At 42.9% G+C, this 15848-nt stretch overlaps 1 protein-coding gene across 4 annotated transcripts in view; it reads left to right on the forward strand.

Annotated features, from left to right (window-relative positions):
* DPYD (dihydropyrimidine dehydrogenase) overlaps positions 1–15848 on the forward strand; it is a 495490-nt gene that overhangs the window by 418128 nt on the left and 61514 nt on the right. For all 4 annotated transcript variants that reach the window (XM_083743288.1, XM_083743286.1, XM_083743287.1 and 1 more), the window contains one exon: positions 3534–3676. In XM_083743288.1, coding sequence (XP_083599414.1) covers positions 3534–3676 — 143 coding nt within the window. The remainder of the gene's footprint in view (positions 1–3533; positions 3677–15848) is intronic.

A 15848-nucleotide genomic window follows, 5' to 3' on the forward strand; every position in this document is an offset into this window, starting at 1 on the left:
TAACAGCACAGTATCCAAAATTACCCTCAGTTCGCTAAAAATAAATTGTATGTTTAATATTATGTTAGCTTCTTAGTTTATTCTTAGTTCATGTTTAATACAGTGCTGAGTGAATCTTAAATTTAATTTTGCAAGGAAGATCCATGCTGTAATTACTGTAACATAAATAAATTAAAGCTAAATTTTGCTTTGCTGTATGCAGTGCGCTACTGAGAATTATGATCCAATTTCATTTTTATGCCAGGAACACGGTACGATAGATATTGCAGGAAGGGTCTGCCCCCAACCTTGCAGTGTATCTTTTGTTTCTGTTGATAGGACAAAAGATCCAGGCGGGCTTTTGAACTAACGGTGAAGGAAAAAGACAAGCCGTGTGTGTGTGTGTGTGTAAGTGGAAGAGTTATTTGTCAGGGTAATTATCATTCTATCAGTGAAAGGCATCACCCAGACACGCCACAACCAACAGTGAATTGGATCCAGACAGACAGAGCAATTAAACCACACCCTTACACCAAATTTTGGGAGGGTTGGGTTGAGCAGAGGCAAGCCACCAGCCACTGTGCATGTGTGTGGGACGCCTGTTGATGACACCCCCTCCAGCAGAAACCCCCCAAAATGTGTGTTCTGAGGGCAGGAAGGGGTGTGTATATGCTGGCCCAGGATATTACTGCTGTTAGGAGACAACATCAGGCCTGATATGGGTTTTTCATGCTAAATCACCCCGCCCTTCCACTCTGGGTGCAGTGTTGTCCTTGCCAAGCCCTGTGGCATGGGGTGAAGGTTAGCATTGCAGAATTAGTCACGCTTAGAGTTGATCCAAAGAAATCAAGGGAACAAGTGGGTCACTTAAGTCTGATGGATTTCAGTGAGTATACTCTAAGCATGATTAACAATATTATCTGTTAACAATATCCACTGTAGATGGTGATCTGTGCTGGTCCAATATTCGCCATTAATGGCCCAGGAGTGCTTGAGTTTTAAGAATATGCCAAAAGCAAATACGAAAAAACAACTGTGAACCAATTTTAAAACACAAATTTTTAAACAGCAGCAACCTCACCGTACCCAATAGCACATAATGTGGCGTTCATAGTCAATACACGAAAGACTAGGCTTTGCAGTGTTGAGGGAGCACATGCCACCGGTATGACTTTAGGAAGACTCTTTGTGTTCCTCCCAGTCTCCTTAAGATTGATTTTGCTAAGCTAACTGCAAATATCAAGCCATCCATTAATGACCAATGGGAGTTCTTTGCCCTCTCACTTTTCCCTCTGTGATCTTCTGTTTTGCTATGATCTTTACTTACGCTCTTTTAGGTCTTCTTACAGAAATCCCCACCTCTGCTCAAACATACGCATCCGCACACCTTTCACCACCTTTGCAGTTTGGAGTCAGGGGCCTAATTAAACTTCATATCTTTCCCCCTCGTTGCCTTCAATCACTATTCTGCCCGTCTGAAGGATCATTTCGCTGCACCTTCATACCTATGCAAAGGGAGGGGGGTGGAATCCAGCAATTCTTTGTCGCTGATGGTTCTCTATCCCTTGAAGACATGTGTTGTTAATGGGGTTCTTGCAGGGCTAGCATGAATATTGGTTCTGGAGCGGTTGTTGATGGGGGGTGCAGGTTCATCGTTGAGAATGGAGGAAATGCCAGTGTAGGTGAATAATGAAGAGGAATCTGTGCTGAAGCAGCTGAAGGTGGCAGAACCCTAGAGGATAATTCGTATGCTGAATCAGGAGCAGATGTCAATACAGACAGCTTGTCTGAGTATTTGGATGCTGATTCAGTAGCAACTAGCATTGATGGGAGAGGCTTGTCAGACATCCTGTTTGTAAAGACCACAGTGTCGACTGTAAAAATGGTGGGCTGATAGAAGGAGGTGACATTTCGCTGGAGGCAATAAGCACAGAAGAAACACCTTTCGAAAATTGACAATGCAACAGATTTTTCTGTGTTCCATTGAAACACCATATCAGCAAACAGATCCCTGCTTTTTAAAAATAATAATAATAATAAAAAATGAAAAATGGTAGTGCAATATTCCCTAAATACTTTAGACACCTTAGTGGGGTGTTGCTTACTCACTATGCATGGTGAAGCTGGCAGCCCACAAACTTGTTGGCTGAAAGATCCTCTGCCAAGTGGCCATTGTGTTTTCTACTGTACTGTATATGTATCTACTGTGACTGAATATTGGCGATTCACAAAAGGAATCAAGGAGGAGTGTGTGGAAGCAACTGCAGGATATATCCATCAGGATGCACGAAACTTTCTGATGACCATGGATTGCACTTGTCTCACACCATTTTCCAGTTTGCGGCAAGATTGGTGCAACAAGTGTGCCCCATAAAGCATTTGCGTTATTATGCCAGTTCCCTTAAAATGTAAACTACTCTTGCTGTCTTGTGTGCAGTGTTCATGCAGAGCCAGACATAGCACAAGGTCAAGAAAGGTGACGCCCATTGTGCTGCAGTAGCTGCAGCTTCAGGCTAGGGTTGGGAGATCCAGGTGCAAATCCCCATTCAACCTTACTGGGTGACTTTCCCCATGCTGCTTGGCCTTTTCATGCATAACTCTCAATTATGGTGAGCATGAATCCACTTCGGGTTCCTCCACCAAAGAGATCAGAAGCTTTCCTTTCTGTTTTTAAATTGACCAGAATTCCTCATTATGTCTGAGCTCAAGACCCCCAAATATACTATAGTTAGTTCAAACAGATTTCTGAAAAACTCAAAAGGAAGTTGACCTTCATGGTTCTTTGCTAAGCCTTGTCCCACTCCTTGATATTGACAAGAACATGTTGGGGTTTGTTTTTTTATTGGTTGCACTTAAAAAATGAACAATTCTTTCATAGTATATGCATTATTATACACACGTGTTTATACATATAAGTGATATACTATAAACTTAGAGAGGTTTCTGGTTCAGTGACATAGACATCTTTCTAAATAAATAGATAAATGTAATATATGCACTGCTTAGAGTGTTTATGATTAAGTGGTCCATAAATGCTTCTGATTAAAATAAGGATTATGGTTAATAATAATAAATATAGAGATGAAGACAGACTTTCGTAGGGCTGCATGTGCCATTCCTGGCCACTCCAACCTCGACCTTCCCATACCGAGATTGTGTGCTCACTGTGCCCTCCACAGTCTTATCAACACCAGAACAGGGCTGTGGATCCTCAGACACACACAGGATTTTCTCTAGCAACTCATCCAAATTTCTGGAATTTTCCAGAAAGAAAACAACAACCACCCTGTCAACAGAGCAGGTTTTTCCAGTTCTGCACGAAAACTCTGTGGGAGTCCAGGGAAAACTATGCTGAGGAGGAGAGTTGGTTGGTGGGTGGGTGGGTGTGGCTGGACAAATAACAGATGAAGAGGTGGTTCCAAGCATGGAAAAGTGGCAGGATAGGAAATGAAGCCTGCGACTGGTTGGAGAGAAGAGTAAATGGGGGAGTTGAGAGTCCGTGACCCTCCTTGCCTGCTGCCTCACTAATGCATATTCACTCTTTCTCTATACAGGAAATGCCATAAGACCCATTGCTCTTCGAGCAGTTTCTGCAATAGCTCGTGCTCTTCCGGGGTTTCCAGTTCTGGCAACAGGAGGCATTGACTCAGCTGAGAGTGGCTTGCAATTTCTTCAGAGCGGTGCTTCTGTTTTGCAGGTACTGCTTTTATTCTGATAGCTTAAAAAACAACAACCAGTAATATGTTTTACAATAAAACAACAACTGAGATTTGGCCTTAAAGTGGGAGGAGGGACGTGCCCGTGGTAAGTCCAAATATATCTTTTTACTCTTATCTCCTTTTTCTGGGAATTGTTATGAAAATTAATGTGTGAATGCCAGCAGAGCCAATGGAATGTTGGGAGTTATAGTCCAGTAAGATCTGCAGGGGCAACAATAACCACCTTTTCTCTAGTTGGATTTCCATGTACCTCCCATGGCAACACCGTTTGATCAGCTTGTTACTTTAGGATGTTACTCATACCAGAAATGGCAAGGGTATGTCTGTGCAATTAATGAGCACCTGAAGGTTTGCTGTTGACAATAATATTGTGTTGTAAAGTCATTTTATTCTTTGCCCTAATAGAGAAAGCTCCACCGAGTTCAGTTTTGAACTTTGGGTAGTAAAAAACTATTGCTCGGTCAGGCTGATGGGACAAATGTTTCTTCCAGTGTTTGGAACCACATCCTGAATATTTGCCAAGCTGCCATATTAGAAAAGTATTTCGATCCCACTACTCAGTATGTTCTAAGTTTTGGTGGGCTTAAAATTCTTCTTGCTACCTACAGTCATGGCAAATTTCAAGTTACATATAGGATGGGCAGGTAAATTGAGAGCCATTGCAATCCAACTTTGGGTGTGTTGGTAATTAATTTATGGTGCACACATATTGATTCATTTATCAGATTTGTCTCACACTGTTCATCTAAGAAAGTTGTGGATGTTGTGCATTTTATTGCACAGTTCTCTCCTAACTACCCTGTGAGGTACATATGATCAGCGCTCAGATGTGTAGGAGACTCAGTTCCATACATTTTGTGATGGTTCCCTTCTAGGAAGAGCCAATTTGCCTAAAATTGGGTGAAACCAGGGAGTGATTTAAGGATATAATTAGGGTACCTCTGTCTTCCTCCCATAATTCCAGTGCTGGATTAGGCTGAGTGATAATAACTGAATAGAGTCTGAGAATAATAATAATAATAATAATAATAATAATAATAATAATAATAATAATAATTTATTTATACCCCGCCCTCCCCAGCCAAGACTAGGCTCAGAGAAGAAGATTAGAACCTAGGTGTCCCTTCTCCATGTCTCAAACTCTTTAATTTTGCTGATATTAATATTATTTTATAGCTGTAGAGAAACTTACATTTGCTTTATTTAGAGAGTCTTGTAGTTATATGCCACGGGACTGTCTAAATAAAAATAGCTAATTCCCGAGACTTCAGTTTTGAGCCTTTCTTTTTCTCGTTTTGCCTTCCTGAATCTAAAGCAGCATTTATGTCTGCAGAAAAGTATGATCAGCAGGGGAATATTCCATTGATTTCATTTATGACTGCTAATTAGAACTGAACCTCAACCAAAGGAGTATATAACTTCCTACAATTTGTCACCAGGCCTCTGAAGATTTCCATTAAAATGTTATATTAGCTGAAATATATTGCAATGCTCCTTCCATTTGTACTCAACTTGCTTAAGGACTTTGATTTGACATTAAAAAATTGATGACTTGATTAGTTTACTAATGTATAGTTAGGCAAAAGTGAATAGGTTCAATGTTACTCTTTAAAAAAAAAAATCCAACCTTGTCTCTAATGATACATTTTAAAATATTAACAATGGAGACACAAAGAAGTGCATGTGATGGGTTGGATCCAGAGTAACCATGAGTGGATAGAGGAAATTATTGTCACCAATGCTTCCTTCTCACTGTAGCTGCCTGTAACCCATGGAATGCTCTTCTTGAGGGTTGAGGGACCCTCTGAATTAGTGTGGGGGACAGTAGCAGATAGCAGTGTGATAAGTGGAAGTGTGATCCTGCCAGTTACCAAGAGCAGGAGGGAGAAGACACCAGGAGTTTGGCATGGTACAGACCCAGTGGCAGGAGGGTTGAATGGGCTCTGCCACTGTGCCCACACCATGCTGAGCTCCCTGCTGCCTTGCACCTCTCCCTCTTGGTAGTAACTAGCAGCAATGAACCCACCCCATGTCATTATTATTATTATTATTATTATTATTATTATTATTATTAATACACCATCCTATACCAGCAGATTTCAGGGCAGTGTTCTGGGGGCACAGGGAAATGGGGCGATCAGTGAAAATTGACTCTCCCATCTAGCAGAGGCTGCCACTGCAACAGAGTCTCTCCCAATATTGGAAAGAGTCCTACTCTTCATAGAAGGGCATCCTTGTTGCCACTGGTTAACCACAACCACCAGCTTCCAGAGAGCTGGGAACTGGTGGACAAGGCTCAACGGCATCCTTGTTGCCATTGGTTAACCACAACCACCAGCTTCCAGAGAGCTGGGAACTGGTGGACAGGACAGGGCTCAACGGCATCCTTGTTGCCATTGGTTAACCACAACCACCAGCTTCCAGAGAGCTGAAAACTGGTGGACAAGGCCCAGATTTATCACATGGTGTTATTCCCGGTTGTCCTTGAACTCCAACACCTTTCTGTTGAGGGTGGGGAAAAGCAATTGTGATTCAAGGACTCACCAAGCCTCCACCTGGTTGGTTGGCTACCTGGGGGCTTGGCGCGGCAGCTGGAATGGCTGGGCAGGGGCCAAAACGCCCCCTGCCAATGGGGGAAATGGCTCCTGCTCACAACTCCTCCCCTCTGCAAGGAGGAGAGGCTTTACCAAAACAGCTTGGCAGGAAGGAGAGGTTTCTGCAGAATCTAGGCATGTGCAATGATAAAGGCAAAGGAACCAGCTCACAGGAAATGTCTTTATGCTTGCCCCACTGAAATGAACCGTGGGTTCTCTTCTAGTGCTTCAGTTTGCTGCAGTGACATTCCCACAGGAGAGTGACAAGATGTGGATGCAAGCATGTGTTAGCCCTGCTCATATTAAGCATTTTCATGCCAAATTGTTTTCAGGGGCAGAGAGTTAAACTGGTGCTTACTTCTCCCATGGTGCCAGTAGGTTAAAAAGGTAAAGGTAAAGGTACCCCTGCCCGTACGGGCCAGTCTTGACAGACTCTGGGGTTGTGCGCCCATCTCACTTAAGAGGCCAGGGGCCAGCGCTGTCCGGAGACACTTCCGGGTCACGTGGCCAGCGTGACAAATCTGCATCTGGCGAGCCAGAGCTGCACACGGAAACGCCGTTTACCTTCCCGCTGGTAAGCGGTCCCTATTTATCTACTTGCACCCGGAGGTGCTTTCGAACTGCTAGGTTGGCAGGCGCTGGGACCGAGCAGCGGGAGCGCACGCCGCCGCAGGGATTCGAACCGCCGACCTTTCAATCGGCAGGTCCTAGGCGCTGAGGCTTTAACCCACAGCGCCACCTGCGTCCCCCAGTAGGTTAAAGCAAGCTCTTATATATATATATTATGTATTTATTTGATTTCTTACTCACCCTTCGCCATAACATCCCAGGTGGATTGCAACAATTTAAAAAGTACAAGTTTAGCTGGACTTCAGCTTTATCGATCTTTATCAAACAATTTGCACTATCAAAACCTTTTGAAGAGCACAGATTCTTCCAGTGTTTGTTTCCTCAACACAGTGCCCATGCTTTCTTCTCTACAAACAAATTTAAGCTTGTGCATGCAAGATGTTTCCTGTTTTATCTGCCCATTGAACTGGTTCCACCTGCTGTACTAAAAGCCAGTTTTCTTCTTTTCAAAGCAAAAACACTAGAGCTAAGCACCAGATTCAGCCAAGGTCTGAATTCTGAAACAAATTTGGGTGAATCAGATCGAGATGATCCTAAATCAGTCTGGGGCTATGAAAAAGGAGGGCGGTAGCCAGGGGCATCTTGAACATAGAGCATGGGTAGGCAACCTAAGACCCATGGGATGGATGCGGCCCAATCGCCTTCTAAATCCGGCCCATGGACAGTCTGGGAATCAGCATGTTTTTACATGAGTAGAATGTGTCCTTTTATTTAAAATGCATCTCTGGATTATTTGTAGGGCATAGGAATTCGTTCATTTTTTTTCAAACTATAGTCTGCCCCCCCCCCCAAGGTCTGAGGGACAGTGGACTGGCCCCCTGCTGAAAAAGTTTGCCAACCCCTGCCATAGAGGCAAGGGGCGTGGGGTGCCAGGGCGCCAAGTTCTGGAGGGCGCCAGGGAAGAGGCGGAGGCTGGACGCGGCACCTCCCAGCATCAGCTGGCTGCTCTCGCCCGCCTCCGCCATGCTGTGCCAAAGCAACGCTGCTTCCGGAGCCTCTGCCTTCTGTGGCCACCGCGGCATGGGTGCCAGGGAAGAGATGGAGGCTGGGCACAGTGCCTCCCAGCATCTGTGCACTGCCCTTGCCCGCCTCGCTGAAGCAGCGCCGCGCCCGGAGCCTCCGCCTCTTCCCCACCCGAGGAGCCACCCTCCAGCTGCTGCCTGCCTCCTCCAGCCCCGCAAAGCTGCACGCAGCACCATAAAAAGGTCGGCAACTCTGGGAAACAGGGGGGGGGGGCACCGGAGGAATCTTTGCACCATGGCGTCAGATATACTGGTGGTAGCTCTGGGGTGAGAGGTGGACACAGATATGCATTCTTACTAGAAATTAAACCCTCTTTATTCTCTGGGACTTGCTTTCAAGTAAACATGTGCAGTAGTGTTTGGCAGGGCAAGGTTGCCTTGCAGTGACTGAGGGGGCAGCGTGGGAGGAGAAGCGTTGCTTACCTGGCTTTCCAATGCCACACACTTATCGAAAGAGGGAGGCAAGAGGAAGCTCTGTGTGGTGTGGGTGTTGTGGCCGGAGTGTTGGATTGGCTCCACTGCAGCTTCCACCCCACCCCGATATCCCTGCTGCCTTATCCCTCTCTGTCTGCCTCCAGCCACTCTATTGCTTCTTCTTCCTGACCATATGTTTAATTAGGGGTTTTAAACCCTAATTAAACACCGAGTTGGGAGGGGAGGAGGTAAACACAATGCTGCCTCCTCTTTCTCCTCCTCTGTTCCTGGCTGCATGTTTACTTAGGGTTTAAATTCCTAATTAAACATCAGATATGGGCCCTGAGTTGATTTGGGACCCAGATCTGGGTCAGGTCAGGTTGGCAGCAGGTCAGCTTTGTGTGTGTGTGTGTGCATGCACCCCTAAAAATGGTTCTGTATGTGGCCTTAAATAAGAAGTTATCGAGTGAAAATTTAAAGTTCAAAGTGACTAAAAACCTAAGCGAATACAGAACAGCATGATTCATTATGGTGCATCTTGTGGAAAACAGAGACACCTGGCTTGGATTTTTATGGGACCTGTTTCACCCTCCATAATGTAACCAAGGTTGTCTTTTAGGGTTCTCCCCCCTCCCTCCCCCCTTTTTTTTTACATAACCAGGAGATCAGCATCTGAACAAATGCCAGTACAGTTAATTTAAGCACATTCAACAGCTGAATTGAACATTTTTAATTAAGGAAAGAATTTGCTTTGGTGATGTAGGTGGAGTGTGAGACAAAACCCAACCTCTGACTCTTTCTGAGCATTATAAATTCTTAGGTGTTTTTCTAATTAGTGGGATATGGAGTTTTTGTGGGGATAGTTATTGCTTAAACACATTAAAGCCATCATTTCCTTTGCTGCGTACATATGGAAAAAACCCCAAAGGTAACAGTGTTAAGAAAAAGTCAGCTCCTGGTATATACATCACTCCAGATGCTTGATATTTCTTTGATGAGAGGCAAATTAATCCTTAGATTTAGTTATTTTTAACAAAGTGTAGCATTCCAGTTCAACATATGTTTTGCTTTTTTAAAAAGTGAGTTCTTTCCCCTAAATCTTTGATTTGACAAATAAGACTTTCATCCCTTTTCGCATATCTCTTTTTTCTCGCATATGTGTTCTACTGAGTCACATCTTTCCCTTTGGTAGATTTTTAAAAATATATTTATATATTTTTTATAAAAAAAAAGCTTTTGAGGCAGAGACATGCATTTTTAGAAGTCATCTCACTGTAGGAAATTAAAAATGGAGACAATTATAGGAAACTCCAGTTGAAAGAGAAAATGCATTATGGAAAACTCCATAAAAGCACAAAAAATATTAAACTAAAAAATCACTTCACAGCAGCCCGTATGATTCAATTGTAGATCAATAGTGTGTAGTTAATGCATTAGCAGTAGAGCATTAATTTGCAATTACCGCAGGTGATCTGATCCTCTATGTGCTGTCCATTGACATAAATGACCTTTTGTTGAAAAGGATTCTGCAATCATTATTTCTAGCAGCTGTAACCGGAAAGGGAATAGAATGAAGGGGTTTATTTCGACTGTGTGGACATTTTATATAGCAGCAGCTCTAGAATATGAAACCTGGCCTGTTTTTGCTTTAGAAACCTTTGCATGTTCAGCTTCTTAGCTGGATGAATGCATTTGTCCTTTCGGACAGGATATCAGACATGTGATATAATGCACATTCCTAGTGATGTGCGTTTGTTTCTTTTCTATGGGTGTCTTTTCTGATGTCCACTGAATGAAAAAGTGGCTTCAGAAACATGTCATGAATGCTGCTGCTGCTTTTCAGCAGGCTTAAGTCCCTAAAAATAATAACAAATAAATAATATTTGAAAGTGTTGCTTATTTGGAAGTCTTAGCATCCTCTAGTTCCCTTGCAAAATATCATGTGTTCATTGTTCTTCAATGCTGCTTCCACAAGAGAAAGTAATAGGAGAAAAACCATTAATTCTCTTCTGTATTGGGGGGGGGGATCTGTTGGTGAGAGTGCAATAGTTTTCAAACTTCGCAGCACAGCCCTTATTTGTGTAGGTATAGCCACAGTTTGGCTATATCACTAAAGGGTTGACTGTGCCCAATTTTCAATTACGTTTGAGGTCTTCTCTTCCAAGGAGAAACTAATGCACCATCTTATAGAATGGCCCATGAACATCTTTTCCAAAATTGACCTTCTGTGAAATAGCACATGGGCTACCTTGCCCAGAAGTGATCTCTCAGAAGCAGAAAGGAAGAAAGGAAGAAAGAGAAACTGAGATTTTTGTAAAAACATTCCAAGAGCCTCCATTTTACTCCTTCTTCTTGAAAGTTATTATCTGGGTAGAAAGACAAGAAGTCGAAAACAGTCTCTTGGGTGGTGTGAAAGTGGGTTTTCTACTTTATTCCTGTAGGACTCTAGGGGTCAGAGAACTTTTCTCCTTTCATAGATCACAAATAAGTTTCTTTCGTGGACACCAAATTGAGTTCACAAATTCTTATAGCCAAGCTGATGGAGCCCGAAAGCAATTTTAACGGAAAGAAAATATAGCAGTATTGAAGGAAGAAGCTCAAAAGGATGAGAGGTTAATCACTCCAGGACTAAATTGAGGTCCCAAGACAGAAAAATTGTTTTGCTGGCTGGTTTTGATAGACTTGCAGTTTACAAAAATATGGCCCCTTGGGAACATGCCTCAAGGGAACAACAGGCTCCTGCTGTAATGATATTGTTCATTACAGATTTCTGTCTGCCCACAATGCCATCTCCGTGGACCAAGGACAGTCCATCCTGAATTCAGCCAAAAATACTGAAATTCTTTGCATTCTAGCTCGTCCCGCCCTTGTTTTCCATTTCTGTACCTTAGGTTTTTTGGTCTAAATGTTTTAAGACCATTTGCAGATACATGGGTCTGTTGATGTTCAAGGATGGTCTTGGATTTTTGACAGCAATCTTAGGCTCTGGGCCACCTTATGCCTTTGGCAAACTCGAGTGGCAGAGCATCATATGGACAGAACCATTATAATTGGCAAGTTAGAAATTACAGTGCTACCTTGGTTCTCAAACGCCTTGGTACTCAAACAACTTGGAATCCAAACATTGCAAACCCAGAAGTGTTCCGGTTTGCAAACTTTTTCCGGAAGCCGAACGTGCTCCATTTTGAGTGTTACGGTTCCGATTTGAGTGCCACACTTCTGTTTTGAGTGTTACGCTGAGGTCTGTCTGTTTTCGCTATTTATTTTGCGTTTTTGTGCCTTTTTTGTTGTTTTTGTGATTGTGTGGAACCCAATTCAGCTCCTGATTGATTGATTGTGTGACTGCAGCACATTGTGTATTGCTTTCATTTTATGAATCAATGGTCTCGTTAGATAGTAAAATTCATGTTAAATTGCTGTTTTAGGGGTTGTTTTTAAAAGTCTGGAACGGATTAATCCATTTTGCATTACTTTCTATGGGAAAGCACTCCTGGGTTTGGAATGCTTTGGTTTTGGAATGGACTTCTGGACTGGATTTGTTTGAGAACCAAGGTACCACTGTACAATTTTGAATGCTGCTCTTATATAAGTGCATGTGAAATTAGCGGGGGGGGGGGGGAGAGGCAAGCTTCTTCCTGATATGCTGTGTCAGGTAGGTATCCTTCTCTGTACAGCAGTCTCTTTGACTCCTGCTAAAAACATTTTTGTTTAGGCAAGCATATCCAAACAAGTAGAATGTTGACTTGTGTTTTAACCTTATTTTTTAGCTTATTGTTGACTATAACTTTTTTTGAAGGTTTTGAATTGTTTTTACTGATAATTTCATTGGGTAATTCTTTTTGTTATTCTTTGAGGGTTTTTTTTTTAAAAAAAAAACAACAACCACCAAGCAGTATATAAATTTTATGAATAAATGAATACAATAATAAAGTATTATCAGTTCCCTCAGAATGTCTGTATCATCCAAAGCTAGCACCAGTACTTCTAAATGGAGACAAGGGTGTTTATTTATTTTTTATTTGCCCTGTCAGCTTAGCTCTCAGGAAATCTGATGATGTACAAGGGTTTATGCATGCAAAGAAAAAGGAGAAGAAAGGGTTAAGTGTGCTAGTTAATTTTGGGTGTGCTTGTCCTGCACCTGCAGCTAGTTAAGCACATGAGAGTGATTCAGCAAGCAGGTGAGAGTGATGCAGTACAATCTAAAGTATAAATACACTTGTGTGAAGCAAGGCTTCTTGATCAGAACCTCGTCTGTGTTGGAACACTGCAAGGAGACTGTATGCTGCTGGAACGACCCTATACTACAACTGTATGTAACTGCTAAGATGGGGGACTGCAGTAAGGGAACTGACCCTACCAAGAGCTGTCTGGGGTTTTTCTGTTCCATTGGCACACTCCACTGGTGAGTTGAATGGGCACTCTGCACTGAGAGCCAAGTGATAAGCCAGCAAATGTGGAGACTTCTGGTAGTGAACCTGTGTATGTGAATCAGCCCTCACAACCAGAAGAATTTAGCAAACCTATATTTTACGTATAATTTATATGAATGTAAAAGTTATTTCAATCCACACTTTTCGTCCTATCTGCAGCTTCCAGGGCACTTTCCATGCCTCTGGAGCAGCTTTCAGGGAGCACAGGAACTCCAAAGGGAACGAGGAAGTGGCAAAAATCACTCCCCTCCCCTTCCTTCAACAGGAACATCCTATGAGTAGATTTCCACTCAAAGGAACTCTAGATCCCGCCCATTGTATCCTCAACCTTACTCCCATAGACTGTGTTTATCAGATCATTGGTTTCCAACTGGCAGTCAGGATTCACTAACGAATTACTCAGCCTGATCTGTTGCAGGTTACAAAAGCATCACTAACACTGTAAAAATATACAATCAAAGATAAATAAGGGGGTCCTGAAACACATTTTTGGCCCTGCATTTGATTATAGAGATGGTCAACACTCTAATTCTGAAAATGTTATATTTACTTCAATCCTAGTGTATTAAAAATTTATATTTTTTTAGAAAGCACCAGGTTCTGAGATCCTTCACGGGAAGGCAGGGTTCTTGGTAGGCTTTTGAAGAACCTGTTTGATGCCATTTGGCTGTGTTGGTGCCCAGAAGCTTCCCCAAAGACCTAATGTTGCTTGTAGCTGAATCACGAGGAGTTCAAGAAATGGGTGAGATGTATGGTAGATTCCAGCAAATGGACCTCACCCTATTTGGCAAGTTATTCGGGAGCAGGGATTCCATCTGCTATGGAATTCTATTCTCCACAGCAGTGTGCTAGGACAGTCTCAAGAAAGTACATTATAATATGCGTAGCATGTTGTAAAATCTTGGGTGTAATTCAATATTGTGCTGTTCTGAACATTCCATCTGTGCATGGATTAGAATGCAGTGTTGCACTAAGCAGATCCCTCCAATAGTGCGAGCATTTCTGATTATTAGGTAGAACAATCCCCCTCTCCTCATCTTGCACTGTTCTGGGGTTTCTCTCTACTGCCCTAGAGCCAATTTTTGGGGGGGGGATAAGAGAGGGGAATGCCCCATTGTGCAAGCAGAAGATCCAGCTCCGAAGGCCTTCTGGCGGTCCCCTCACTGCAAAAAGTGAGGTTACAGGGAACCAGGCAGAGGGTCTTCAATAATAGTAGCCACCTTGTGGAATGCCCTCCCATTAGATGTCAAGGAGAGAAAGAACTACACAACCTTTAAAAGACATCTGAAGGCAGCCATGTATTGGGAAGGATTTAATGTTTAATGTTTTGTTGTGTTTTTATATATGCTGGAAGCTGTCCAGAGTGGTAGGGGCCACCCAGTCAGATGGGTGGGGTACAAATAATAAAACTATTATTAATGTTAAGTCCTTGTTCGAGACTTCCACTGACCCCGTGTGTTAGGTAAATCCCAGCCATGATATGCACTTTTTCACCACCCAAAGTGTTCATTTGTATTAGACACATCAGCATCTACTGAAGTTTCGGTGACACTTGCGTGATGTGCTTTCATGCCATTTTCTACAGTTCCAAAAATATTACCCAAGTGAGCAAAAAGGGAAATGGTCTCGATTTGACTTTGCAAAAAGAAATGAATCCGGCTTACCTTGGCACTCTTTTATAACCCTGAAGTCATAGGTTGATTTATTTTGTGTCTCTCATTGCCAATTTAAAATGCAAGGAAATAATGCGGCAAGTGTGCTTAATGGACGGCATGCATAACTTTTTACTCACCTTTCGTGTATTGCCACTGAGTAACATTTCGAAGTCAGCCAAATTAAACATAATATAATCAAAACAACCTATCCACTGCAGGACCTTTCTAAGGTACCTTGAGTACAGTTTTTGTTGCTTATCCCATCGATACGGTGAGAATATTAGAAACACTAAGGTGAAAGGCTGGCTTCCTAATAGGATGGCATTTGGAAAACTCTTTTACTTGGCAATCTTCTGCAGTTCAGTAGCAAAGCTGAACCGAGCCTCCACCTTTTGGGGGAAGCAAGGTGGCATTCTGGTAAATGCTAGAATTTTATCACTTTGACAAAGGGGGGAAATGATAGTCGAGTGAAACATTTGTGATCTCCAAAGAATACACTGCCACCGTAACAGCACAGATGAAAGAGGCTGCTGTCTCAATTGCCAGGAAACTACTTGGAAACTCACTTTGATCTCTGCTGATTGTCTGTTAACGTGTTTTTTTTTGCTAAATGCAGTACACAGTGATATCGCTGTTTTTGGTGTTGTACAGATACAACAAGTGGGAACAAATATTTATAATGTTAGCTGATAGATGTACATAAGCACAGGCAAACATGCTCTTTCGCATGCAGTAGGTGATATGGCTAATAAATGGGGAATGTGCAGAAGTAAAGCACATCAATAAGGGATTTGGACATTGCCTTGAATGAAGGGCCCAGCAGAAAAGGGAGAGAATGAGAGAGGGGCACAGAAAAGCTCATTCTTTCTCTTCCCTTCATTTCATGACAGGTAAATCTACAGGTGCCATCTACAGGTTTAAGTGGTAGGTTAAGCTCACTCGGTCAGCCCTATGATTAGGCAGACTGAGAAAGATGTGGCTGATTTGGGGTGTCACGAAAGGACAGTTATTTATTATCAATGTATTTTTACTCTCAGAGAGCAGCTCTTGTGGGATTTCCTGCCTCGGGTGCCGAAATAACTTGACCACCTTTGGGTCCTATGCACCTTGACGTGGGATGGGGATAGGCAACATTTTCTGCGGCATCTCAGGCAGCAAAATGTCTTGGACCAACCTTGACTAACGAGCTGTCTCTGGGTGTGGCAACACAGGGAGTTGTTTTGGGGGGAGGACTCCAAATCAAAACAGCATCCATCCCAAAGTGCCCACTCCTTAATGCCTTGTTGGGGGAGGTAGAAAGTTCAAGTGGAGGAGCATTCAGTTTGCCGCAGTAAACAACTCTGGATCCATGATTTCACACATGCTCGATCCCATCCTGCCTTCATAAGGGGGCACTGGCCCTGCT

This window comes from Podarcis gaigeae (genome assembly GCF_964106915.1).
Source record: "Podarcis gaigeae genome assembly, chromosome: 6".
In the NCBI taxonomy this organism is placed as follows: domain Eukaryota; kingdom Metazoa; phylum Chordata; class Lepidosauria; order Squamata; family Lacertidae; genus Podarcis; species Podarcis gaigeae.